This window comes from Hyaena hyaena, unplaced genomic scaffold (genome assembly GCF_003009895.1).
Source record: "Hyaena hyaena isolate Hyena2069 unplaced genomic scaffold, ASM300989v1 scaffold_214, whole genome shotgun sequence".
In the NCBI taxonomy this organism is placed as follows: domain Eukaryota; kingdom Metazoa; phylum Chordata; class Mammalia; order Carnivora; family Hyaenidae; genus Hyaena; species Hyaena hyaena.
The window spans coordinates 2188227-2215367 of record NW_024080842.1 but is presented as its reverse complement, the minus strand read 5'-3'; the positions used below and the strand labels follow the sequence as shown (position 1 = coordinate 2215367).

Below are 27141 nucleotides of genomic sequence, written 5' to 3'. Positions count from 1 at the left end.
GAAATCACTTTAAAAGACATTTAGGAACACTTACATTTTAACATAAGTTTAGTATTAGATGATATTAAGGAATTATTGTTAATTGTGTAGATGTCATAATTCTGAACTTACATAGGAAAATATGCCTTTTTAAAGAGATACATAGTGATATATTTAGAGATAAAGTGACAGGCACCAGTACCAGTAATTTAAAATACTTCAGAAAACAAAACAGATGAAGCTCGTGTAGTAAAATATTATTAAAACATATTAAATAATATTAAAATGCTAACAATAACATTATTCAAATAACACTAATTTCTTCTTTGGAAAACTAGGAGTTAAAATCCAAAGCTGAGTTAAGAAAACTATGCAGGGGCACCTGAGAGGCTCAGTCGGTTAAGTGTCTGACTTTGGCTCAGGTCATGATCTTGCAGTTCCTGAGTTCCAGCCCTACATCAGGGTCACTGCTGTCAGGCTGTCAGCACAGAGTCCGTCTCGAATCCTCTGTCTGTCTCTCCCTCCCTTCCTCCCTCCCTCTCTCTCTCTCTCTCTCTCTCTCTGCCCTTCCCCCACTTACGTTCCCTCTCTCAAAAAATAAATAAAACAATTTTTAAAAATTAAAAAAAAGAAACTAAGCACAAGTGGCCTAAATTTAGGAAAACAGAACTTTGCAGAGTAGGAGGTGGGGTGGGGTAAGAAAGATTGACAGTGCTTAGGTATTAGTCAAAAGTATCATAATTCATAAAAGTTACTGGAAACTGAATAAAATTTAAGAAGCTCCATATGGGTAGGAGCTAAGTCTTTTCCTCAAGGCTCCATCCTCAGCTCCCACTACAATCAATGACTGTTAATGGAAGATGATCAATAAATATTTATCACATAAATAAATGAGGGAATAAATAACCATTTCTTCCCCATAAGTGGCCAAATATTCACATTTACACTTTGCTTCCAAAATGGTTTTAAAGAAACTTCTATATTTTTTCCAAGATTCACAAAACTTTATTCATTTAGAATTAACAAGCTGTTCACATATCACTTAACATTGGTTCACAAGCTTGTAGGACACGTATTATCTTTGAGGAATTGTTTTGACATGCATGAAGTTTACAACTTTGTGCACAGTATGGTGTTTTCTCTGTAAGTAAATAATAAGCAGTTTGGGTTATCACATGAATTCTAAAACTTAGAGTTTTAAAAAATTATTATAATGGAATACTAGCATAAGATGTATTGTTGTTTACAGTTTTAATCTGTCAGACTCATTTCCTCTAAAATAATTAGCTGAAGTTACATGACAACACACTTGCTTCCATTAAAGGTGGACACAGGGAACTCTCATTTGTGTGTTTGATAGTGGGAGACCAGCGATGCATGTCAGCACAAACAGCACATAATCTCATGCTACATAGTTTGGATATTTTATAATATATTTTTAAAATTTTTTATGTAAGTATAAGTTGACACACAGAGTTACACTTGTTTCAGGTATAAGAGGCTTATACTATTAAGCAGATCAAAATTTTAAATCATAAAAAACAACCAGAATGAAAAAGATAATTAAATAATTATTGCAAGGGGCATCTGAGTGGCTCAGTCGATTAAGTGTCCGACTTTGGCTCAGGTCATGATCTCACGGTTCGTGGGTTCAAGCCCCACGTCGGGCTCTGTGCTAACAGCCAGCTCAGAGCCTGAAGGCTGTCTTGGGATACTGTGTCTCCCTCTCTCTCTCTGACCCTCCCCTGCTTGCGCTGCCTCTCTCTGACTCTCAAAAATAAATAAAAGACATTAAAAAAATAGTTATTGCAAGTGAAGAGTAAATTTTTGTTTAAGTTGCCTAAAAGCCAATATAGAAAACATATTTTCAAAATTAAAAAGAAGGTAAACGAGTACTTCTGGAGATAAAAAACTTTTCTGGTAGTGAACTATATCTGACTTCAAAAGTTCTTATTAAAAGTAACATGGCAGATGCCTGGGCGGCTCAGTCAGTTAAGCATCCTACTCTTGATTTTGGCTCAGATCATGATCTCACAGCTTATGAGACTGAGCCCCGTGCTGGGTTTCTGTGCTAACAGTGCTGACCTTGCTTGGGATTCTCTCTCCCCGGCTCTCTCTGCCCCTGCCTTGCTCTTTCTCTCTCTCAAAATAAATAAACATTAAAAGAAAAAGTAATGTGGGGTATCACGGTAAACAATATCTCAGACATTTCAGTTATATAAAAACCCATTCACCCGAAATTTGGAGATAATAGGAAAAGAAAGTTTTCTTCTTGATTTTTGTCAACATGAAGATAATCTTATATCAAGGCCAGACTCCAGATATCCAGATAATAAGCATAATAATATTCTAACGAGCCACTCCACTCATGGCTGCCTTAATTCTCCAGGGTTACTAATTTTAGAATATTCTGTGAGGTGAGAGATGGGGTAATTTTACTTCAGGTCCTATTAAAACCAAGAGAATAAAAGAATTTAGGTGCTTCTGCCTGGGTCTTTTTCTCTGCTGCCCTCACAAACCATGGATATTCTTCCATACGCAGTGCTGAGGACTGTTTCTTTCTGTCCCTTGGAGAATAACCCATCCTTACCTCTTCAACCATAGTCTATAAGAGGAAGATTCCTGAATCCCAGAGATACCCAGTTCTGACAACTTCCTAGAATGGCCATGTTAAATAATTGGTCAACTGCTATTTTTACTTAGAAATTCTCACTGTCTCTTAAAATATATCAATATTTCTAAAAGCAATTCCCTCTTCTAAAAAAAAACCAGTTACTATCAATGGTAACAAAATTCTCCTGCTCTCAAATTAAAAACCTTGTAATTACCTTTGACTTATTTTATTCGCATCCCTCTCATATTTACTTAGTCCCCACATCTCATCATTTCTCTCTTTTGTTTTGTTTTGTTTTGTTTTTGAGAGCGCAATTGTTAACAGGGGAGGGGCAGAGAGAGAGAATCCAAAAAGGAGCCGGTGCTGACAGCACAAAGCCCATAACAGGCCTTGATCTCACAAACTGTGAGATCATGACCTGAGCCAAAATCAAGAGTAGGACGCTTGACTAACCGAGCCACCCAGGCGCCCCTCATATCTCTTTTGAAGTCTTTCCATTCTCTCCCTTTGCCATCCCTCCCCTTCCTATTCCAAGCCCTCACCATTTCATACCTGGATTGCCACAATAGTCTCTCACCTGATCTGCTTCTACCCATACTTATCCTCTACACTTGCGAAAATAAGCTTAGGTTTTGTTTGAATCCTGTTACAGCCAGGCTTAAAACCCTTCCATGGTTCCCCAGTATCCTCAGGAAAAAGTCCAAACTCTTTGAGGATGAATCTCAGGACTGTGGAAACCTCTCCCCAGGGCACCTGTGCCAGCTTATCACGTTTTACCCAGTCTACGCAGAGCTTACTTATCGCCCCTCTCTGAAGTCCCCTGCTCAGGCCTGCCACTCTTCTCATAGTTACACCCCATATGAATTTATGTCTTCTTTGCTTCCAGTGAAATCCTAGCTACAATTCCAAGTTCTACTTCCTTAAGTTTTACTTCCTCTTTGAAGTCCTCTACTCAGAGGACTCAGAGCCCATACTGGTCTCCCTTAAATCAAGAAACATTTTAAACAGATAGGGCACTATAGGGATACAGATAATACGATTCCTGACTCCTTACCAGCACTACTTATTAAGCACTTAAAATATGCTTGACACAGTGCTAAATACTTTATACGTACTACCTAATTTGACCTTTATAAAAAAAATCTGTGATGTATTACTATAGAAGCATTTTACAGATGAGGAGGATGAGGCTCAGAGAGGTTAGATAACTTTCCTGGGACCAGCGGGTAATGGAGCTGCAGCCTCACTACGACAGTGAGCTGTGAACTGTACAAGTTGTGTTGTTATCCATAGCAGAACTGGTGGGTGAAATCCTAACACAGTCTGATTCCACAGACTGTGCTCTTAACTGTTACATTATACTGCCTCCCCAAGGATCCAGCTGGCAAGGAGATTATAGTCTGAATTCCAGTTGCTATCACAAGCACATTTTTCAAAACTGTAAAGTGAGATATACTATTAGCAAGACAGAAAATTAGAAATAAAGATATCCAAGGGGCCCCTGGGTGGCTCAGTCAGTTGAGGATTTGACTTCAACTAAGGTCATGATTTCACGGTTTGTGAGTTTGAGCCCTGCATCTGGCTCTGTGCTGACAGCTCCGAGCCTGGAGCCTGCTTCAGATTCTGTGTCTCCCTCTCTCTCTCTGCCCTTCCCTACTCATGCTCTGTCTCCCTCTGTCTCTCAAAAATAAATGTTTAAAAAAATTTTTAAAAAGGGGCACCTGGGTGGCTTAGTCGGTTAAGCGTCCGACTTTCACTTAGGTCATGATCTCGCGGTTCGTGGGTTCGGGCCCCGCGTCGGGCTCTGTGCTGACTGCCAGCTCAGAGCCTGGAGCCTGTTTCAGTCTGTGACTCCCTCTCTCTCTGACCCTCCCCTGCTCACGCTGTCTCTCTCTCTCCTAGAAATAAATAAAAAAACATTAAAAAAAAATTAAAAAAAAAATATGTGTAAAACCAAAAAAAGATTTAAAAAAAAATTTTTAAAAAGAAATTAAAATATCCAAAAAAGCCTAGGATATATAGATACTGTATCTATATCAATTACTAATATGACTATATTTTAAGGCTCTTACTGAATATATATCTAACTTTCCAGAAAGTAAAGCTCAAGTTGGGAACAAAAAACTCCACAAACACCTGCTGAGCTCAGGACACCTGGGTGGCACAGTCAGCTGACTATGAGACTCTTAGTTTCCTCTCAGGTTATGATTTAAGGGTTCATGAGATTGAGCCCCACATTGGGCTGTGCGCTGACATCTGTGGAGTCTGCTTGAAATGCTCTCTCTCTTCCTCTCTCTCTATCCTTCCTGGGCTTGCGCTGTCTCCATCGTTCTCAAAATAAATAAACAACAACAACAACAACCTGCTGAGCTAAACACTTACTAGGCAATGCTAAAGGCAACATTAAAAATCAGAACAGTTGATCTTTCCTGCCTTGATTTTTTCATGTTAAACAAGGCTCCATACCTCTTAGCCACTTTATTTTTGCTTTCTTTCCCTAAAGACATTAACATTCATTTGCCATTACCCTGTCCCAGTTTCCAGTTTCTACCTCCAAACATCCCTTCATTTGAGCCAGCCTGACATTTTAATGTACTTTCCCCAATAAAAGGTGTCTCAATTGACTATTGATTCTTCCTTACCAAATTACTGATCCCTCCTTTAGTATCCCAACTTGGTGTGCCCTATTGTTATAGTTTTATTATTGTGTAGTCAATGTTTTACAATTCTGTATCTAAACTATAAGGCAGTGACCCCAATTCAATTACTATTGTACAGGAAAATAAATGTTAAGCCTTCATAAAGGGCACTTATAATTCATATACAGCCTATAGTTTGGCTTACTCTGAAGCACTTACATTATTATTGTGAAGATATTCAATTGCTCGAAGGATCTGGAACAGGTATTTTCTAAGTCGTTTACTCTCTAGTCCATGACAATAATGTTGTAACTCATCTAATACTGTGTGGTCAATAAATTCAAACACCAAATGAATTTTCTTTTTCTGTCTAAAAACTTCAATCAGATTGACCAGGTTTTCATGATGAAATTGCTATTGAGAAAAGAAACATATTTTTAATAAATTATTACATGCACAGTAATTTGTACATAAAACACTTATATAATTTTAAAGTTTATTTATTTATTTTGGGAGAGAGTGCTCATACAAGTAGAGGATGGGCAGAGAGGGAGGGAGATCATGACCTGAGCTGAAATCAAGAGTCAAATGCTTACTTAAACAACTGAGCTACCCAGGTGACCCAAGACCCATATAATCTTATAAAGCAAAAATATTCTTAGCTTCTTTTATTCCATGCATTTCAATAGAAAACTTCCAATTTATTTGCTTACATATCTATTTTTTTAAATGCTAAACTCAGGGCACCTGTCTGGTTTACTCGGAAGAACACGCAACTCTTGAGCTCACAGTCTTGAGTTGGAGCCCCACATTAGGTGTACAGATTACTCAAAAAATAAACCTAAAAATGCTCAACTATTTCTTAATTAATATATATAAAACAAGGGGACATGTTTTGCCTTATCTGAGGTTGGCATTTGACTTATTAAAATAACTTAAAGTTAATGTACCATAATACAACTTGGTATCTGCTAAAACAGATCTTTCTATCCTTTAAATTGGTTTGTAGTTAAAATTAACATCTGAAATTTAAAATGTTCTTACATTTTCCAGTGAGCATGGATTTCAATGCCACTCAGTATGTGATATGAATTCACAGAAATTTTCTTTTGAGAGTTTGATCCTAAACTCTCAAAAGTAAAACATTAAGTTCCAAGTAGACAGTATAAATTAATTGTACTAAAAATCAAAATATCTAGAACCATTTCAGATATGTGAAAAAACAATTTATAGCTGTACAAACTTTATAAAAATATACCATTATTTGTGGATATCTTTTTGTTCACTGTCTATAACATGCTATTAAGCAATAAAGCATCTTTTAAACTAAGTAACAATCACTGGTAAAATAACTTCCAAAGGGCAAAAATGGCATATACCAGCTTAGAAAACAAATAAGGCTCCATGTTTTATGCTGCTTACTTTAGTTTTCAACACACCGAATTATTACCAAATAGTCTCAAATATTTAACATTTTCAAATTACCAAAAACGTTTATTCATTTGGCTAAACATTGAGAGCTACAGAGGTACCTGAGCAGACTCTTGATTTCTCAGGTCATGATCTTGTGTTTCAATGAGATCTAGCCCTACACTGTGCTCCGTGCTGACAGTGCGTGGAGCCTGCTTCTGATTCTCTCTCTCTCTCTCTCTGCCCCTCCCTGCTCACACTTGCTCTCTTTCAAAATAAATAAATAAACTTAAAAAATAGTTTTAATTGAGATATCTATTTTCAAAGTTAGATTCATTAGAAAACTATGCTTTTATGAAAAAATATTTGCCTTTATTCTAAAGGCACAATATCAATTTTTTAACTTATCTGCACTAACACATAGACCAAAGTCCTTAAAATATGACCTAAAGAAAAACATGCCAGAATATAATGCCAGATTCCCTTCCTATTTTTGCTCCCAATTTCCCTGATTGGCAAGATGTCAGAATGCTGCAGTGACACCATGCTGGCGGTAGCAGAAACAATTGGCTGCTTTTGGACACTACTCTACCAATCCTTCAAGTAAGGAAAACTACTGGTTCCCCATCCAGTCTTTATTTTAAAGGCAAAAGCAACAAAGAGTTAATGTGAGTTAATAAGCACTACAGAAGATCTACCCAGGGTAAGGAATCAGGTGTTTTCTCAGATAAACCTTGAAACTCCTATAAATGCTCCATTGCCACTTTTCAAATGGTTTGCTTTATGTTTTTCCTTCATTATCAGATAACTTTTCTACAGATATTATCACTAATGACTCTCGACATAATTTATTTAACAAAATTCTAGAAGAAAAAATTTAATTCAAATATGTAAGTCACTATGGCAATCTTTTTAGGCTAAAAATGTGAACTAATCCAAGAACTATCTTCCTGAATTAGATAAGATCAAACTAAAACTTCTGTAAGAAATAAACCAATGAATAAAAAAATGTTTTCAAAAAAAAAGAAAGAAAGAAGCCAATGAAAATAAATAGCTAAGGTATCTCAACACAGTTTGCATGATAATAATAAAGTACATTTTCAAATTTATCTTTGTGTTCTTGCCACATATTGGTTGTTTTCACAAAATGATAAAGTAAAAAAAAAAAAAAAAAAACAAAACAAAACAAAAAAACCTTAAATGTAACAGAGTTGAAGAAAGACCAAAAGATATTGCCCATGAAAAGATCTCCTTCTGATCAGATTTTCACTTACAATATACAACAATTGCCTTACATTATTACTATGTTTTAGGTCATCAGGAATAGTACTAGCAACTCACAAATCACGACATCTTTACTGACTTTCTTTGCTTTCCATTTTCTAGAAACAGAGCACTTCAACAATCTATACATGTACAGATGCCCAAAATACTTATTCTGCTTAAAAAGCAAATTGAGATGCCTCAGTGGCTCAGTTGGTTAAGCATCCTACTCTTGATTTCAGCTCAGGTCATGATCTCACACTTTGTGAGATCGAGCCCTGCATCAGGCTCAGTGCTGACAGTGTGGAGTCTGCTTAGGTTTACTCTCTCCCCCTCTCTCTGCCCCTTCCTTGCTTGTGTGTACACTTGTGTGCACTCTCTCTCTCTCAAAAATAAAAAAATAAACTTTAAAAAACATAAAAAATAAAAAAATTATCCATCATATCTAATATAGGTTTACAAAGAAAGAATTTCAAACGGCTAGTACAAATAATCCTAAAATTTGTATAGAATCACAGAAGACCTCAAATAGGCAAAGCAACCTTGAGAAAGTTGAACAAACCTGGAAGCATCACAGTCTCAGATTTCAAGATATACTACAAAGCTAGAATATCAAAACCATATGGTATGGGTACAAAAAAAAGATACATAAATCAAGAGAACAGGACGCAGGATCAATGAAACACACAGATAAATGGAAGTGGCACAAAAAAATGACATACAGATCAATAGAAAAGAACATACCTGTATGGTCAATTAATTGACAACAAAGGAGGCAAGAATGTACAATCCGGTGAAGACAATCTTTTCAATAGATAGTACTGGGAAAAATGGACAGTTATGTAGCAAAAAATTGAAACTGCACCACTTTTAACACCATACATAAAAATAAACTCAAAATGCATTAAAGACCTAACTGTGAGACCTGAAACCATAAAATTCTAAAAGGAAACATTAAGCAGTAATCTCTTAGAGAGTCCCCCTTAGCAACATGTTTATGAATCTACCTCCTCAGGCAAGGGAAACAAAAGGAAAGATAAATTGGACTACACCAAAATAAAAAGCTTTTGCACAGCAAAGGAAACTAGCAACAAAACAAAAAGGCAACCTAGTGAAAGGGAGAAGATACTTACAAAAGATGTACCCAATAAGGGGTTAATATCCACCATATATAAAGAACTTACACAACTCTAAAGTAAAAACATAATACTATTTAAAAATGGGCAAAGGACTTGAATAGACATTTTTCCATAGAAGACATTGGCCAACAGGCACATAAAAGATGGTCAATATGAGTAATCATCAGGGAAATGCAAATCAAAACCATAATGAGATACCATCTCACACCAACCAGAAAGACTAGTATCAAAAAGACAAGAAAAAATAAGTGTTGACAAGGATGTAGAAAAAAGGGAACCCTTGTTGACTGTTGTGGGTTGGGAGGGGGGACTATTAATTGGAGCAACTACTGTGGAAAACAGTATGGAGGTTGCTCAAAAAATTAGAAATACCATATAATCCAGTAATTCCATTTGGGTAAATAGCCATTTACCCAAAGAAAATGAAAACATTAGTTCAAAAAAATGCGTGCAAAAAAACAAAACAAAGGAAAACAGAAACAAAAACAGAACAAAAAGATACATGCACCCTGTTTATTGCAGCTTATTTACAACAGCCAAGATATGGAAACAACCTAAGTGTCCATCCATAGATGAACGGATAAAGATGAAATGTGTATATATTCATACATACATATATATATGCACCACAGATTATTACTCAACCATAAAAAGAATGGGATTTTTTTTTTTAAGTAATCTCAACACCCAATGTGGGCTTAAACTCACAATCCTGAGATCAAGAGTTGTACCCTTTACTGACTGAGCCAGACAGGCATCCAAAAAGAATGAGATCTTAACATTTGTGACAACACTGAGGGACTTAGAAGGTATTATGCTAAGTGAAATAAGTCAAAGACAGACAAATACCATATGATTTCACTTATATGTGGAATCTAAAAACTACAAATCAACAAACAAAAAATCACACAGATTCTTAAAAACACAGAACAAACTGTTGGTTGCCAGAGGGGAGGGAAGAGAGTAGGTGGGCAAAATAAATAAAGGGGATTAAGAGGTACAAACTTCCAGGGAACCCTGAGTGGCTCAGTTGTTAAGCATCTGACTTGGCTCAGGTCGTGATCTCCCAGTTCACGAGTCCGAGCCCCACACCAGGCTCTGCGCTGACAGCTCAGAGCCTGGAGCCTGCTTCAGATTCTGTGTCTCCCTCTCTCTGCCCTTCTCCTGCTCACGCTCTGTCTCTCTCCCTCTCAAAAATAAATTTAATAATAAAACTTTTTTTAAAAGAGGTGCAAACTTCCAGTGATAAAAAGTCATAGAGATGAAAACTAGAGCATAGGGAATATGGTCAATAATATTCTAGTGACATTGTATGGTGACAGAGCATGACTAAAAAACTACACTTACTGTGGTGAACACACATCACTACCTTGTACACCTGAAACTACTATAACACTGTGCATTAATTATACTTCAGTTATAAAAAAAGGCAAATATTACCTACATATTGGATAAAAACGAATGAGAGTATGTTTTCTTCATCACATAAAACATCTAGACTAGGTTGTGAAAGTTGTAAACCTTAAAGCATCTAGACAAATTGCAATAAATAAAATATGTAGATTTAAATTTTTTTAATCACTATACCTCATCTGCAAAGAATGCTAACCCTCCTTTCTTCACACTCTGGAGTTCTTTCTCCTGGGTTGACCTGTCATACTCACACAAAATTCTATCTTCTGCCCCTGTCTCTAAAAGCACACTAGTCATTTTTACTTAAACATATTCCTGTCACCTCAAATTCAACATTTCTAAAAGTGAACTATTTCTCAGACCATGTTTTTTGGGTCTTTCATATTTCCATCAATGGTAACTGTCACTAAACTTTAACAATTCTTTTTCTCCTCCCCTTGCTTCTTTATACATCATTTCATGTCTTCTTTTGCAATATATTCTGTTTTAACTTTACTTTTCTAACTCTAAATTCAAATTGCTGCAATTCAGCAAGGGCTCTCATATTTACCAGGTATTCCTGAATTAAATTTATAAGAGACCTCCCTATTTTTAGTCTTCCAATCTATTCTAAAAAAAATAGTGCTAGATTAATATGTATAGTTTATTTTGAATTCAAAAATATTCCACCTCCTACAAAATCAAGTTTTGTCCTTTAAAGAAAAAACTTGGAACGCCTGGGTGGCTCAATGATTTGAGTGTCAGACTCTTCCTATTGGCTCAGGTCATGATCTAGTGGTTGTGAGATCGAGCCCTTCATCTGGTTCTGTGCTAAGTATGGAGCCTGCTTAGGATTCTCTCTCTTTCTGCCCCTACCTCACTCTCTCTCAAAATAAATAAACATTTTAATATATATTTTTAAAAAAAAGACAAGACTTTAAAACCTAATTCTTGTTTACTTCTCTAATATCACCTCTTTCTACTTCTCTACAAAAACTCTACAGGCAAACATCTCTGGTTTCTCCTCTGTCCTACTTGGGCATCTCTGAGTTTATGTTGTTCTCCTAACATGGAATAAATTAGTTTCTCCTGCCTAAATTCTGTATCTCCTTTAAGGCCAAATTCATGTCCTATTTCCTCCAGGAAAAGTTCTCTACCAAATGGACTTTGTGTTAATCACTTGGCATTTACTATGAACCACTTTCTATTCAGTACGATTTTCAAGTGCCTTCCTGTCTTTCTGATTAAATAATAAAAGTTCTGAAAAGCAGATACTGTATTATAATCTCATCATCTGGCAAAATGCCTTTCACAAAGCAGGTATTTTTACTAATTATTATACCTGCATATTTCTGAATACTTCACATTTGGCGTAACATTTGTTACACTATACATAAGCTTATGTACCTTACAGCGCTATAAAATTTCAAAATGTAGACAATACGGTAGGGTACCACACTCTTTTCCTACCATATGTCTTAATATATGTGTTAAATAAAATATTCCTTTTATAATTTTTTACTATATAACAATTCCTCTTTTGACTTACAGCAACTAAGGTAAAAGAAGCAAACCTTTAAAAACTTTATTTCTCTCGTTGCAATTTTGTTGACAGATTTTTCTGGTTTCTCATAAAATATCTTAATGGCCACTATCTGTCCAGTATCCTTATGTCTACATTTCATGACTGTTCCATAACTTCCCTCTCCCACTTTTCCGAGAGTTTCATACATCTCCATTTTCAAACCTGGATTCTTCTTCATAAAAATAAAGAAAGAAAATGTCAAGTATTTGTACTTTTATTTATTCAAGCTGCGTAATGCATTTCCATAATAAACCCGTATTTTAAAGTACGTAAACATTTTCCAAAAAAAAAAAAAAAAACAGTTAATCTTTTCCACAGACTCTTGTTTGTCTCTGGGGACTTTGCCATCTGTAGGGAGTAGGGTGTCCTGGTGACGCTCCAGCCCTCACCAGAATTTACGGAGCTTCCTGCTGCTCGGTCATTCTCACGACCGCTAAGATTTAAGATTCCTTCACTACATGTCACCTATCCATCAGGAGTGGGATCCGCACGCTTCCTATCATGCGCCCGTCAAGTATGGGGGTTCCCAAAACACTGCAGTCACCTACAGGTCAGCCCCACCCGCTCCTCAAACCAGACGTCTTAGGGTCCCGGACCAGTGTCGCGCCCTTCGCCCCGAAGTCCACCTCGTCCAGTCAACCGCCGACGTCCCAGCCCATTTTGTAGTGCCGCCAGCCAAGCTCCGCGCAGACCCAGCGGGTCTACTGGACACCGACGATAAGAACCTCGCCTGCCCAGCTAGCTCCTGGCAGGCCACTACCATGGCAACGATGCAGCGGGCCTCACCGCCCATCCCCACCCCACCCCACCCCCGGGCCTACTGCGCAAGACCGGAACATCGGCCTGACGCCACCCGACCCGGAAGATTAAATGAGAAAAGGTGAAAGCGCCCAGTGGAAGTTTGCTTGGGGGTGGGGAGTATATGGATTGAGACCAACTCACAAGGTTGATTTTGAGCTGAGGTGGGGGAGGACCCACGTTTTAATTGCACCGAGAGTCTGCACGTCTTCTAGTGAAGGGCCACCGAGGCGGAAGCTTGCTGGACCAGCGTCTTAGATGCCTCTAGGCCAAAGAGCACCTGCCGCTGGTGCTGGGTCCTAAAAGGATAGCTGCCCTCGTTAAGCGGAGACATCTTGCAAAACAAGTCTTCCAAGAAGTCTTGTGTAATTATAGTTGTCTACATTACCTAGTTACCTTAAATTCCATAGACCTGACTTCGACCTCAGCTGTCCACATGCATCTTTAAAACGGGGTTAAGATGGTTCTTAAATCAAGAACATTTCTTGAACACCGAATCTATGCTTTTAAGCTTTTTCTGGACTCGTACTTCTTTTTAAAAAACGCCTTTTGGGAAACCAAATAATTCAAAGTTCAGTAGACATGCCGACACGGCTTGACATGTAAAAAGCCGTTATCTAATTTCGTAAGCACTAGACATGGGGTTCTGCTGGCCTGCCAGCCTCCATAAACTGTCAGTTTACATAATAATTATATATTGGTGGGTAAGTGACGTAATAGGGATTTTTTTTTTTGCAGTTTATCCTCAGCATTTCACTGCATGTAATAATGTAATACTACCCATAGGTCTTTAGCTTTCGCTATGAGGAGAATTAGACAGCAGGAAGGCAAAAAGTAATGTTTACCTTTTTACTTAAAGAAACATCTGCAAATGCATAGGAGAACTTGTCAAGAGTTAGGGCTGGCAAAAAATAGAATTCAGTGTTTCAAGAAAAGGAGGTAGCAAGAAAGTGGGGGAAATTAACCTTTTCTGGTTCCGTGGAACTATAGGCAACTTGGTGCAATAATGCCATTATGCTTTGAGCTGAAGAATTAACCCAAAAGGATATAAAGTGCCAGTAGTCCTGCTGACTTTTATCGGCCCTGAGGCCAGGCATTGAAGGCAAAAGAGAGAGGGAATTCAAGGAAATGTCAGAGTCCCGAAGGATCAACACCTCCTGAGCTCAATTCAGGCCCATTCGCACCTTACTTGGTGAACAAAACGTGAATCTAGTTATCCCAGTTAGATACATAACCAACCCTAACCCCTGTCTGCAAAATCTTTTTCAAATGATTCATATTTTTAGGCTTTCTTGACAACCAACCACCCTTCTAAGTACTCTCTTGAGATCTCTCCACGTAACCCACCTTAGGCAAATCCATGGACAGTTTGACACAAATCCTCAAATGAGAGCAGCCTCATATTAAAAGAAAATGTCTATAGAGATTGTGGACAAACCTTTAAAAAAATCTGAATCGCGTCCTTTTTCGCCCTCAGAATTTCCTATCCTGGAATCCCCACTGTAATGCATCTACCAGGCTATCTGGCGGCCTAATGGAAGCATTTCACGAAACTTTACTTGGTGTAGGCCTCGGCATTCAATGCTGCATTTATAAAAAACGGAGGACCCCTCATTGCCCAACGTACCATATTTGATAAGCTATTGAACCAACCGAAAAGGATTTTAAATTCATATTATTTTGGCTCTGTTTTAATGAGTTAAGCAAAACGAGCTTTTGCTTACGCCACAATCGCCGTCCCTGTTCATGAAACAAACTGAAAAGAAAACTAGTTAACACCTATCCCGGCACTCAACCCCGTAAATTTAACTACCCACTCCATAGACCTGACCAAGCCTCAGATTCAGGCGACGCTCTCACTTGATTCCTTCTAATCGCATCACAGGGACACGTGGTTCTAGATACTTCGTCCCCTCCCCCTCAGGGGTGGATTGTTGACAACGCCGCCGTCATCACGTGACCTTACGTCATCCCACCTTCTTTCCCTGAAATCTCTGGCCCCGGATGCGTCTTTCTGTCCCCACCCGGGCCAGCTTAAACTAGTGAAAGGGGGAGGGACTTAATGGCGTTTCGGTTTCGAGATCTCTTAATCCACAATATACATTTTGAGAACAGAGAGCACTAATTTATCGATTATATCAGGTAGCAAAATAGACAGAACGCTGCTAAAAAGCTCCCATAAGGTGCTCTCATACGCCCCGTGCCCTTTTCCTACACCCCTCACTCCGTGGTACTGGCGGAGGGCGGAGGGATCTGGAGGCGGCGGAGGGAGACGTCATTGCAGGGTTGTTTGTGCAGCCTCGGCGGCGGTGGTGACCCACAGTGATTCGGCCGCCGCGCCGGGGGGTGGGGGGGCTGCGCGGGACTCTTTTCTTTCAGACTGACCGCGGGGCAGCTGGGGAGCATGTCGACTCCGGCTCGGAGGAGGCTCATGCGGGATTTCAAGCGGTAAGGGCCCTCACCTTGGCCTGGATGACGACTCCTCCCCATGGCTGTGGGGCCGCAGGGCGGGGATACGGGACACTTTCCTCTCCTAACCCTAAGAGGGCCTCCTGTGGGCCCAGTGGTACCGACGGAAGCCCAGTCCCCGTTCGCAGTGCCACATCCTTGCTCGCTCTTCCAGTGTAAGAAATTTTGATACCCCCCTCCCCCAAAAGTAAAAAGATGGCTATGGGCTGACCTAGGATTCCCCCGCTGCCCTCTTGGGTCAGCTGCCAGACGTCTGGCCCTAGAGCTCAAGCCTCATGCCCCTCTCCCCCCGCCCCTGCACCCGGCGATGTGTTGTCCCCCAAAGAGAACCCTTGCAGGGTCTTTTTCTCTGCTTGTTGCACCAGTTAGTTTTGCTGGATGGCCCTGTGGTCTTTTTTCAGGGGCAGGGTTGGGACGAAAAGCGCCCCCGCCCGTTCTTTCTGCAGCGAGGGTGGGGTCTGCAGCGCGAGGTCCGGAGGTGGTTAACCCATCCTCCGAAACCCGACTCCCCCTCTCCCGCCCGAAAGGACCTTGAGAACTGGCTTAGAGACCTGGGACTCGGGCTGCCAGCCCGGGCTGCCAGCGCCTCTGGAGCTCAGCTCTGTGGCCTGGCATATAAAGCCCTATTTATAGCCTCCAAAGTCTGGAAGAATGCCTTCCTTGAGACTGGCGCTAACCTGATACTCCCTGGGCCTCCTTTTGTAAAATAGGGTTTTGTTAGGAGGTGTTGGGGTTACTGACGAGGAAGTGACTTTTTCTCATTTGTTTACCTTTGATACTTGGAGGTACGGGGAAAAAAACTGAGAAAACAGCTAGATCCAGTGCACGTTTTTAAGTGTTTTTCTGAGGAGACCTGCCCTGATTGAGACAAAATATCCAGGATAAAAACTTAGATTAGCTGCTCAGAAAGTAACGTCTCAATTTCGCTATTAGAAAGCCATAGGTGAGGCATTTGTGGAAGCCATCATTTTGAGCTTTGGATAGTTTTCTCATTGAATATATTCTAATTTCGCTTACTTTTGGTGGATGTGAAACAGTATAATTCCTTTTAAGGGTTCTGATTATCGTGGCATAATCTGAAGGTTGACTGAAAAGGGCTATTTTTATGTCAACTAATTTGAAAGTGTGTTATGTGACCATCACTACAGAAATATGTATATAAAATGTCTCTTTTTTTTTCTATTGAAATGATAGTTTTTATAAGGAAGTGCTCTATTTGGTGCAGAAGTTGTCTTCTGAAACTTAAAACCAAATTTCACTTTCTGATGATTGAAATCCAAATAGTAAAACTTCGATTCGTTTTCATTGTTACTCTGGTTTCTTACTGCACTCACCTGTTTAATTCTGAGTTGAACACATGGCACCTTTGGTAGTTTTCCAGGGGCTTCATGTTACAAGATTTGATTATGACATGTGTTGGAAGGTAGTTTTGTATTGAGTCTCCTAATAATGAGAGAGAGATTTAGTTATAGGGAAGATCTTTAAAATATGGACTGACGGGGAAAAAAGTAATTGAAGCTTGATTTCTTCAAAGGCTATTGTTAATTGAAGCAAATGAGATAAATCTTGAGGGTTAGGGTTAGAGCTACTCTCCTACCTAAAACTAGTTTCCTGATTAAGTTGAATGTAAATGTTTTCATTTAGTGTTTGCATTGAGGGTCCTTGCGGGGGGGGGGAGAGGTGCTGTTGTACAGGTAGCTGTGGTTAGAACTCACATAGCCTTTGTATGTTTATGGCAGCAAAATTGATGGTGCATAAAAATATATTTTGCATTCGGGGCTTTTAATTTTTATTGTTGACGGCAGCCTGTATGCATCAGTTTGTGAAGATCCGTCTTAACTTTGAACCTTGATATTTGAGGAGGGATGACTCCATCGCCCTTTGGAATTTTACATAATTTGGAGAGATATTTAATAAGTATATACCTGTTAAGTTTTTTGTTTTTTGGGTTTTTTTTTTTTTTAAGTGATATCGTTTATTGCACCTCAGCACAATAGCAAGGAGATGGAATTAGTTTGTATCAGAGTAGATCATATTGACTACAGGAGTTCTGTTTGGCCTTCTCAGTGACTTAATGTTCAACTTTGGAAATGACTACTCTGAATTTCTAGATTGCAAGAGGACCCACCTGTGGGTGTCAGTGGCGCACCATCTGAAAACAACATCATGCAGTGGAATGCAGTTATATTTGGGTGAGTGGAAAGGTCTAACAAAGGAGAGGTGCAGTAATTCTTTTTAAAAAGTGTATCAACTAGGGAAAGAGACTGAAGTGGAACTGGGAAATCCTTAACTGCAACATAAAATAGAAAAAACAGACAATGCTGTTGAGTGTTTTTGTAGTTCTATAAAATCTATATTTGCATTGGTGTTACCGCCTATGATTTTATAATCACTTCGGGTTTTAACTGATAATATCATTTGAAACTAAATGAGCAAAAGTAAATTATTTTATACAAAACCTACCAACAAATGTTTATGCTTACATTCTTTTGTAACTGTAAAAAGGTTAGGAGTAAAAAATACTGAGAACTTGCAATGTGGTAAGAATTTAAATAAATGTTTCGCAGCTCGGTGTGAAATAACTGGAGCCTTTTGAGAAGCATTCTGTTTTTTAGAATTTCCTTATGCTTTTTTTTTTGTCTTCCTGGATTTGATCATTTTTCTTTCATACTTTTTAAACTTGGGTTTTACACTCAGACTTTAAAGGAATACTTTCATAAACAGTTCAGAATTTCAATGAATTAGCTATAAGGGTTCATGTTAAAAACTACTGGGAAAAAAAACTAGTGAAACAATGAGTGTAGTTCACTCTTAAAGGAAAGAGTATATTAAATTCAGGCTAACATACTATGAGATCCTGAATCCCTTGAAATAAACTTGATAGTGCTGCTTATGAAAGATGAAATTGGAATATGGAGGCAGGGAAGAGATTTAAGCAAAAAGAAGTGTCTTTTTTGGTTTACATCAGTTCTAGCTGTTTGGAACAAGAGCTATTACTTTATGGGGAAGCAGGACACTTTGTGTTATAATTATCTTTAAAAGTGATTGATTTCCATCTTATTGACATAAATTGAAAATATTACCTCTTCTCTTAAGACGTGGTTGGTATTGATGAATTTAATTCTTTTTGTACTAAGGTTATGACCCTTTTTTTGTTTTTGTTTTACTGTAAAACCACCCTAAAATGAAAACTTAGAAAATGGTTACCCTGTATGCTTACATCTCTAAAAATCGAGGGCTAACGTGACAGTAAACTAACAATATCTTTAAAACTTCACAAGTCACTAGAATGAGCCCCTCTTTCTCTGAGTTTATCCTTTTCACTCTTAGAAATCAGGAAAATCAGAATGAAAACGTCTTTTAATCAGAAATCTTCTTGTTTTCAGACCAGAAGGGACACCCTTTGAAGATGGTAAGTCATTCTCATTATGCTTTCTGTAGTATTAGGAAGCTCCTTTTTAGGTAGGAAGTTCTAACGCCAGCATATCTAATTTTAAACTATTTTCTATCGTTATTAGGTTATACTAAAACTAAATAATGCTACTGAGAAGTTACAGTTTACAAAGGACTTTTCTTTCCACGTCACTTTGATCACCTCCATTGCCAGTTTTTTGTGTTACTTTGGTATTTGGCTGTAGAACTGTAAGCCTAGTTGGTAGATTAAAGAAGGCTAATTGTACACTTTTTTTTTTTTTTTGGAGAGAGAAAGAGCGGATCCCAAGCAGGCTCCGCACTGCCAGCGAAGAGCATGACGCCAGGCTTGAACTCACGAATCATGAGATCACGACCTGAGCCGAGATCAAGCTGAAATTGTTCTTAAAAATACATAACTGGGGCGCCTGGCTAGCCCATTCAGTCAAGCATGCGAATCTCAATCTTGGGGTTATAAATTTGAGCCCCACATTGGGTGTAGAGATGAGTTAATAAAAAAAATAAAAATCTTTAAAGAAATGGCTGCTAGTAGCTTCACAGGTAGCTAGCATTTGACACCCATAAATAAGTTAGCATTCTGCATAATCATATGTCTCTTAATTTTAGTATTTTCACCACAACCCAGGTCCTTAGATTTTCCCTAATTGTAGCTTGGATATTAAGAATTGTTGGACAGATTTTTTAAATTATGAAATGGTTTCAGAAGTAAGCCATTGAAGTTAGTTTGCACAAAGATACAGATTGCAGTACTGGGTGTTTTTTTTTTGTTTTGTTTTTTTATATTTTTATTTATTTCTAGGAGAGAGAGAGAGAGAGACAGCATGAGCAGGGGAGGGTCAGAAAGAGAGGGAGATACAGACCCCGAAACAGGCTCCAGGCTCTGTGCTGGCAGTAAGCACAGAGCCCGACGCGGGGCTCGAACCCACAAACCGCGAGATCACGACCTGAGCGAAAGTCGGACGCCCAACCGACTAAACCACCCAGGCACCCCGTTGCAGTACTTTTTTTAAGGAGATAACCTGAATGCCTAGTAGGCAAATTATTATATATCTACATTCTAGAATATTACGTACCTGTTCAAGAATAAAGTAGATCTGGATGTACATTTCAAGACACAAAAAAGTTTCAGAATATTGTATGTTGTATTATATTTTTACTAAACATATACATGCAAGTGTGTGTGTATTAAAGGGTTTTATACCACAGTTACCAGTGGTTACCTTTGGGTGGAGGTCAGGAGTTGAAGAAAAGGACTTAGGGACTTCAGCTTTTGTACACCTTATCAGGAGGTTCTCCAGGGTGGTACATAATTCCCTTAAAGTCCCTGAAACTGATTCTTGGATACCTTGTGATCAAAACTGTCCCTTCATCTAATATGTATCCAGAGTTAAGTGTCCAGCTCTTAACTGTGGTTTGGGTCATAATCTCTTAGTTCATGAGATTGAGCCCCTCATCGGGCTCTGCGCTCACAGAGATTGGGATTCTCTCTCTCCCTCTCTCCCCCTACCCCACTCACTCACTTTCATTCTCTCTCTCAAATAAATAAACATTAAAAAAAAAAAAAAAAAAAAGACTTGCCTTTATACCATTAGTGAGGCAGTATTTGCCTTTTATACTCTATTAGTATTTATACTAATGGTACAAAACCTTTAGTGGTTATAATTGGACCTGCGCAATTTAGCATCTTGGCACAAATCAAGATGGTGGCTCTAAACTGTAGTAATAGTCATTGTGTTTTTTACTTTTTATTGATTTTAAGAAATTAATGTATCTTAAAGATTTTAATTATTAAGTAATCTCTACATCCAAAATGGGCCTAGAACTCCCCACCCCAAGATGCACTCTTGCATGCTCCATCAGCTGAACCAACCAGACACCCCATATTCTTTGTAATTTATTGATTGAGTTAGAAGGAGTTATAGGGAGAATCCCAAGCAGGCTCTGTGCCGACAGAATGGGACCCAAACCCAGGAAATGTGAGATCCTGACCTGAGCTAAAATCAGGAGCTAGTTACTTAACCGACTGAGCCACCCAGGCACCCCAGTGTTCTTGGCATTTTTTTAAGAGATGTGCTATTCATTATTATTTTTTTTTAATCTTTATTTAAATCCAAATTAATTTCTTTGCATTTTAAAAAGTTGCCAATTTCACTTAAAAATGTCTTGATGACAAAAAAGATACTTCTTGGTTTGAACCTTGGGGCGCCTGGGTGGCTCATTCAGTCACACATCCAGTTCTTGATTTTGGCTCAGGTCTTGATTTTAGGATTGTGAGATGAAGCCCCATGTACGGTTCTGTGCTGGGCTTGGAGCCTGCTTTGAGATTCTCTTTGTCCCTTTTCCCCTCGTGTGTGTGTGTGTGTGTGTGCGCGCGCGTGCTGAAAAAAATAAAATTCTGACCCTTGAGTATACATTTTTAAAATCTGTGTGATTAAGTGGGAAGTATGCATAAAACACTTCTGCCATAATTGTCTGCAGTTGTTGGAGTTGCAACATAAACTGTTTCTTTTCATGGAGCATTTCTACTTGAATGAATGAGAGATGAACTATGATAATTTAGATTTGATTGTTGGGCAGACATATTCATAAGTGACTGAAGCGAACTGTACTTAAAGACTTCTTTGATAATATTAGGTGCTATTACCTAATTGTGATTTGTTTTTGTATAGTATACAATGAAATGTGGCAGAATTTACATTTATAGAAGTCCGTATTTTCTGAGTTGCCAATGTATGATACTAGAAAATTGTAGATGAATAAAAGGTTTATGCATTGTGCAACAGATTTTAGTGTAACTGATGCAAAATGTTTATTGATGTGGTTTCAGATTCTACATTGCAACTAACCTTTAAAACCCTACCAGTTCCTTAGTAATCAAAAAAAGAGTACCTAAAATTATCTGAAAAAACTATGAAAATATTCTGCTTTTTCATTTACCTATTTTATGAGGCCTGATTTGCCTCCTATCCCTCAACCAAAACAGCATATTGTAACAGATTACAGAAGTAGCTAAGAAAATCTAGTTGTCTTCTGTTAAGCCGGTCATTAAGGAGATTTGCAAAATTGTAAAACAGTGCTACACTTCTCACTAACTTTGGAGGAGGGGGGATATATTATTTATAATTCATTGCTATTTAAGCTAATGTGTAGTGAATTTACAGTAATTAGTGAATATTTAAAAACTCTCTTGAGTTGGGGGAGCCTGGCTGGCTCAGTCAGTAGAACATGGGACTTGTGATCTCCAGATCAAGAGAGTTAGAGTCCCATGTTGGGCATATAGATTACTTGAGAAAAAAAATTTTTTTTGTTGTTTTTATTTATTTCTAGGAGAGAGAGAGACAGACAGCGTGAGCAGGGGAGGGTCAGAGAGAGAGGGAGTCACAGACTGAAACAGGCTCCAGGCTCTGAGGTGGCAGTCAGCACAGAGCCCAACACGGGGCTCGAACCCACGAACCACGAGATCATGACCCAAGCGAAAGTTGGACGCTTAACCGACTAAGCCACCCAGGCGCCCCGAGAAAATTTTTTAGTTCAGTATTGTCTAATATAAGAAGGAATACTGATAGGGGCACTTGACTGGCTCAGTAGAGCATGCAACTCTTGATCTCAGGGTTCTAAGTTTGAGTGCGTGTTGGGTGTAGAGATTGCTTAAAAATAAAATCTTTAAAAAAAAAAGAAAAATACTGATAGTTAAATCCAGTAGCATGCTGGAGGCAGTTTGTACCAACCGATTCATGAGAACACATTGTTAAAAACTGGGAGAATTGTTGCAAGCTAGTTACTAAAGAGCCAATAGTTTTAAATGAAATATTTTTCATTTTTGATGGAAATACATGAAATAGTATGCCATCATATGTGTCTCTCCCCATCTTCACATTCAGTTGACTTCCCATTGGAAGCCTGGTGGCTGTGGTTGGGAATAAGAGTGTAAAGGGGTCCTTAGACTCCATATGCGGGGGGTGGGGGGGTATCTTGAAAATAGCTGTTCTATATTTTGTATAGCCTGAAATTTTTACATTATACTTTTTTAGGTTGTAAACTTTCAAAATACATTATCAGATACAAGACGGCCTTCACTATTTAACTGCATTTCATAATACCTCTATTCAGAATACAAAATAGATCTCACATTTGATTTTGCTTGTATCTTTGACCTCCCTAATCCCAAATTTACAAGTGGCAAAAAAAGGTAAGAAAGATATGGATTATGTATCAAATACATAAAGATAAAATACAAGATAGAATAAATAGAAGAAAGGATTTTTTGCTTTTTAAAACCACATTGATGAATTAAGGGAAGAACCTTGTAGATATGTCTGGAATAAGTTTCAATTGACAGTGTATGTCTCAAGGGTTGTAGTTGGAATACCTCTTCAATGTTCAAGTAGATTTTCTCAAAATAAAAATCTGGATAGTATCTAAACAGAAAAGTCTAAAAAGACAAAACCACTGATACTGGTTATTTTTGCATAATAGATTTGGAATTGAGAGTTCTTCGTAGTGATTCTTGGCATATTTAAGTGAATGGATTCATACAGGGACAAAAGAGACCTTTCAGATTAGAGTGTCCATGCCTCCTCTAAGTCCCTTGTTGTGTGGTAGTTACCCCCTCCCACAATTCTTTGGCATACATCCTTCTAAGCTGTTATAAACCAGCTTTAGTTCCCCTAATGTACATTTTGAATTTTGGTAGCAAGGGCCACATTGCCTTCCAAAAGTATGGTGGTTAACATTCCCGTGTGTGTTTCCAAGTGCTTGCCAAGGCTGTGTGTTAAGCAGTCTAAAGTAAAGCAAGGTATATTTACTATGGTTTATGTGCTAAGCCAAAATTGACAGTAATTTTTGTGTGGTTGTGCAAAAATCAGTATTGGGTTGGGGATTCATTGATGAAAAGATTAAAAATTTTGCTTGTCTTTACTGTAATTATTTTGGTTTGTTTCTATCTAGGTACTTTTAAACTAGTAATAGAATTTTCTGAAGAGTATCCAAATAAACCACCAACTGTTAGGTTTTTATCCAAAATGTTTCATCCAAATGGTAAGTAACATTTCATTAAACTTTTTTTTTTAAACTTTTTAATTAGACTTTTATTAAATGATGAGGGGAGAGGGAAAGAGTGGCTTCCTTCCTGTTAGGCCTTGCCTCCTACCTACTTCTAGATGTTGCTTCCATGTCAGTATTAGCTGGAATCTTTGTATCCTGGAATCTTTAGAAGGTTTCAAACTTCAAGTAAAGTTGTTTTGTTTGAATACTTCTGATTTTAAAAGAATATCCTTTTTGTTTTTTAAGAGACTTAAGTTTATTTATATTTAGAAAGAGTATGAAGAGTGGGGCAGAGAGAGGGAGGCAATATCAAGCAGGCTCTGCACTGTCAGCACAGAGCCCAGTCTCAAACTGTGAGATCATGACCTGAGCTGAAACCAAGAGTCGGACTCTTAACTGACTGGCTACCTTGGTTCCCTTAAAATAATGGGTATTATTTTGTAGAAATGTGAAGGATACCAAAAAGAATTTGTTGCTTAAAATTTAGCTTTTAAATAATACAAATGCGTGTACAAAATTGAGATGTTGTGTATAATTTGTATATATACTATGGACACCTGATTAAATATTCTTTTACATCATTCTTAATGGCTACAAATGTTCTATGAGGTTGCCATAGTTAAACAGTGTGGTTGGTGACTTTCAGTTCATAATTTCATTTATTTATTTATTTTTAAAGTTTATTTATTTAGATAGAAAACAAGGGAGGGGCAGAGAAAGAGGGAGCGCGAGAGAATGTCACTCTGTGATCGCAGAGCCCAGTGCAAGGCTTGAATTCACGAACTGTGAGATAATGACCTGAGCCGAGATCAAGAGTCAGATGCTTAACTTAACCAGCTGAGCCACCCAGGCACTCCAGTTAGTGATTGCAGAGCCTGACTTGGGGCTCGAAGTCCTGAGCTGAGATCATGATCTGAGCCAAAATCCAGAGTCAGATGCTTAAGGGACTAAGCCACCCAGGCGCCTCTTAAACAGCACATTCTTGAAAACCTTCCCCAATACCCATGAATATTATTAGAGAATATAAGTTTTTCCAGGTGGGATTATGGGGTCAAAGGTTGATATATTTTCAGGGCTTTTTAAAATATATTTTCCATTTTTTCTCTCTTCCTGTTTTCACTTGTAGAAATTTATTAGTTTTCCATAAATGATTGCTGAGTGACTCTTTATAATTAAATTTGCTCTTCTGTGACTTCTTGTTTACTTAGAATACACATAAATTCCTACATTATAAATTGTAGTATGAAAGACTTCTTTCCTAAAATATTAAGCTTTCTTTTTTATAACCTTTGTTGATTTAAATACGGTCTTCCCCATCAGTTTGCTTAATTCCAGAAGAAGAAACTTAACATTTATTCCACTTTGTTTTAGACTTGTTAATTAAAATTTTTTTTAATGTTTATTTTATTTTTGAGAGACAGAGTGCAAGCAGGGGAGAGGTAGAGAGGGAGGGGACACACAGAATCCGAAGCAGGCTCTAGGCTTTGAGCTGTGATTGCAGGCCCGACGCAGGGCTCAAACTCCCGAACTGTGAGATCATGACCTGAGCTGAAGTTGGACGCTTAACCGACTGAGACACTCAGGTTTCCCTTAGACTTCTTACTCACTCAAACTCATGATGTAAGAAGGCTCTGTAAATCAAACTGGGAAAGACTGTATAATGTGTGGGGTGTGAGGGTGGTCTGTGTGTGTAATGTTTTCAACCTTAGGGAAACATGCATTAGATTATTTCTCATCCCTTTGTATTAATAACATGGTTTCCCTTTTTTCTTTATCAGTATTTTTTTTAAGTTATTTATGCATTTTGATAGAGCAGGGGAGGTACAAAGAGGGAAGGAGAGGGAGAGAGACCCAAGCACCCTCCACAATGGCAACGTGGAGCCCAGTGCGGGGCTCAAACTCCCCAACCATGATCTGAGCCAAAGTGGGGTGCTTACCTGACTGAACCATCCAGGCATCTTAGTGTTTTATTAACTTTCTCCTCTGCTTTTTAAACATTTTTATTTGAAGTATAATTCATATATCATGCTATTCACTCATTTAAATTGTACAGTTCAGTGGATTTTAGTATATTCAGAGTTATGCAGCCATCACCATAATCACATTTGGGACATTTTTATCTCTCCCAAAAAAATCCCATGACAATGAGCAGTCATTCCCCTTTGTCCCAGCACCCCAGTCCTAGGCAGTCATATTTTCTGTCTCTATGGATTTGCCTCTTCTGGACATTTCATATAAATGAAGTCCTATAATTCACATGGGCTTATTGTAACTTTGAGCTAGCATAGTTTTCAGGATTCATCGATGTTTTAACTGTACTTCATTTTCTTTTGTTGCTAAGTAATATTTCATTGAATGAATATACTATATTTTGTTTATCCATCATTTAATGGATATTTGGTTTCTAGTTTACTCTTGGATTCCTTTAAATAGTTACTAGTTAAAAACTTAACAATCATTTTATACTTTAGGGTTTTATTCTTTAGGCTTGCCAAGTTTGATGTTCCTATAGGTTAGGTAGTAAGCGACTGACTAAGCTGCTTTAAAGTGGAGAGTTAAATCTGATCTAAAGCTAAAAAGTAGAAAGAGTTAGCACATGAATGTCATGGAGGCCATGAGAGTGGATAACATCAGCGAGAGGGTGTATACAGGGCAAGAAGGAAGAGGATGGAGGATAGAACCCTGAGAAATGACAGCACGTGTGTATAATTTGCCCCTCTCCTCAAAATAGCCTAACTATTCTTGTCTTTATGAGAGTGACCTTGCTGGTTCCATGATGTTTCCCAAAGTTTGACAGTATCTATAACATTTAAATGTATTTACCCTTTGTCAAGATAGCAGGTCTACTTCTGGAAATTTACCATGTAGACATATAGTCTCACAAGTCTTCATTGGGGCACGTGGGTGGCTCAGTCGGTTAACTATACTACTCTTGATTTTGGCTCAGGTCCTGATCTCCCACATCATGAGTTAGAGCCCCGCGTTGGCCTCTGCACTGACAGCGTGGAGCCTACTTAGAATTCTCAACATTAAAAAAAAAATTTGGAGGGCGCATGGGTGGCTCAGTCGGTTAAGCATCCGACTTAGGCTCAGGTCATGATCTCACGGTTCATGGGTTCGAGCCCCAGGTCAGGCTCTGTGCTGACAGCCAGCTCAGAGCCTGGAGCCTGTTTCAGATTCTGTGTCTCCCTCTCTCTCTGCCCCTCCCCTGCTCATGCTGTCTCTCTCTCTCTCAGAAATAAATAAAAAATGTTAAAAAATTAAAATTTTTTGTGTTCATTATTTGTATTTTCACATAATCAGTTTAAGAGGGGGGGAAAAACCTCCCAAATGTTGAAGAGTTAAAACCTCTTAATTAGTTGATTTTTTTTTTTTTTT

General features: G+C 38.3%; 2 protein-coding genes across 10 annotated transcripts in view; one reads left to right on the top strand and one right to left on the bottom strand.

Moving 5' to 3' along the window:
- CDKL3 (cyclin dependent kinase like 3) overlaps positions 1 to 14954 on the bottom strand; it is a 117896-nt gene extending 102942 nt beyond the window's left edge. Inside the window, exons 1-3 of one of the 7 annotated variants that reach the window (XM_039242282.1) lie at positions 14637 to 14954; positions 12011 to 12193; positions 5452 to 5646 (exon numbers count right to left, since the gene is read on the bottom strand). In XM_039242282.1, coding sequence (XP_039098213.1) covers positions 5452 to 5646; positions 12011 to 12175 — 360 coding nt within the window. In that variant the 5' untranslated portion in view covers positions 12176 to 12193; positions 14637 to 14954. Of the gene's footprint in view, positions 1 to 5451; positions 5647 to 12010; positions 12194 to 12617; positions 12775 to 14166; positions 14188 to 14636 lie in introns of those variants that run through there. The other 6 variants (XM_039242283.1, XM_039242277.1, XM_039242278.1 and 3 more) reach the window with 6 other exon arrangements.
- Positions 14955 to 15110: 156 nt separating this feature from the next.
- The window catches only part of UBE2B (ubiquitin conjugating enzyme E2 B), a 22217-nt gene continuing 10186 nt past the window's right edge, over positions 15111 to 27141 (top strand). For 2 of the 3 annotated variants that reach the window (XM_039242287.1, XM_039242286.1), the window contains exons 1-4: positions 15111 to 15267; positions 17400 to 17480; positions 18675 to 18700; positions 23668 to 23757. In XM_039242287.1, coding sequence (XP_039098218.1) covers positions 15224 to 15267; positions 17400 to 17480; positions 18675 to 18700; positions 23668 to 23757 — 241 coding nt within the window. In that variant the 5' untranslated portion in view covers positions 15111 to 15223. The remainder of the gene's footprint in view (positions 15268 to 17399; positions 17481 to 18674; positions 18701 to 23667; positions 23758 to 27141) is intronic. The other variant, XM_039242285.1, reaches the window with a different exon arrangement.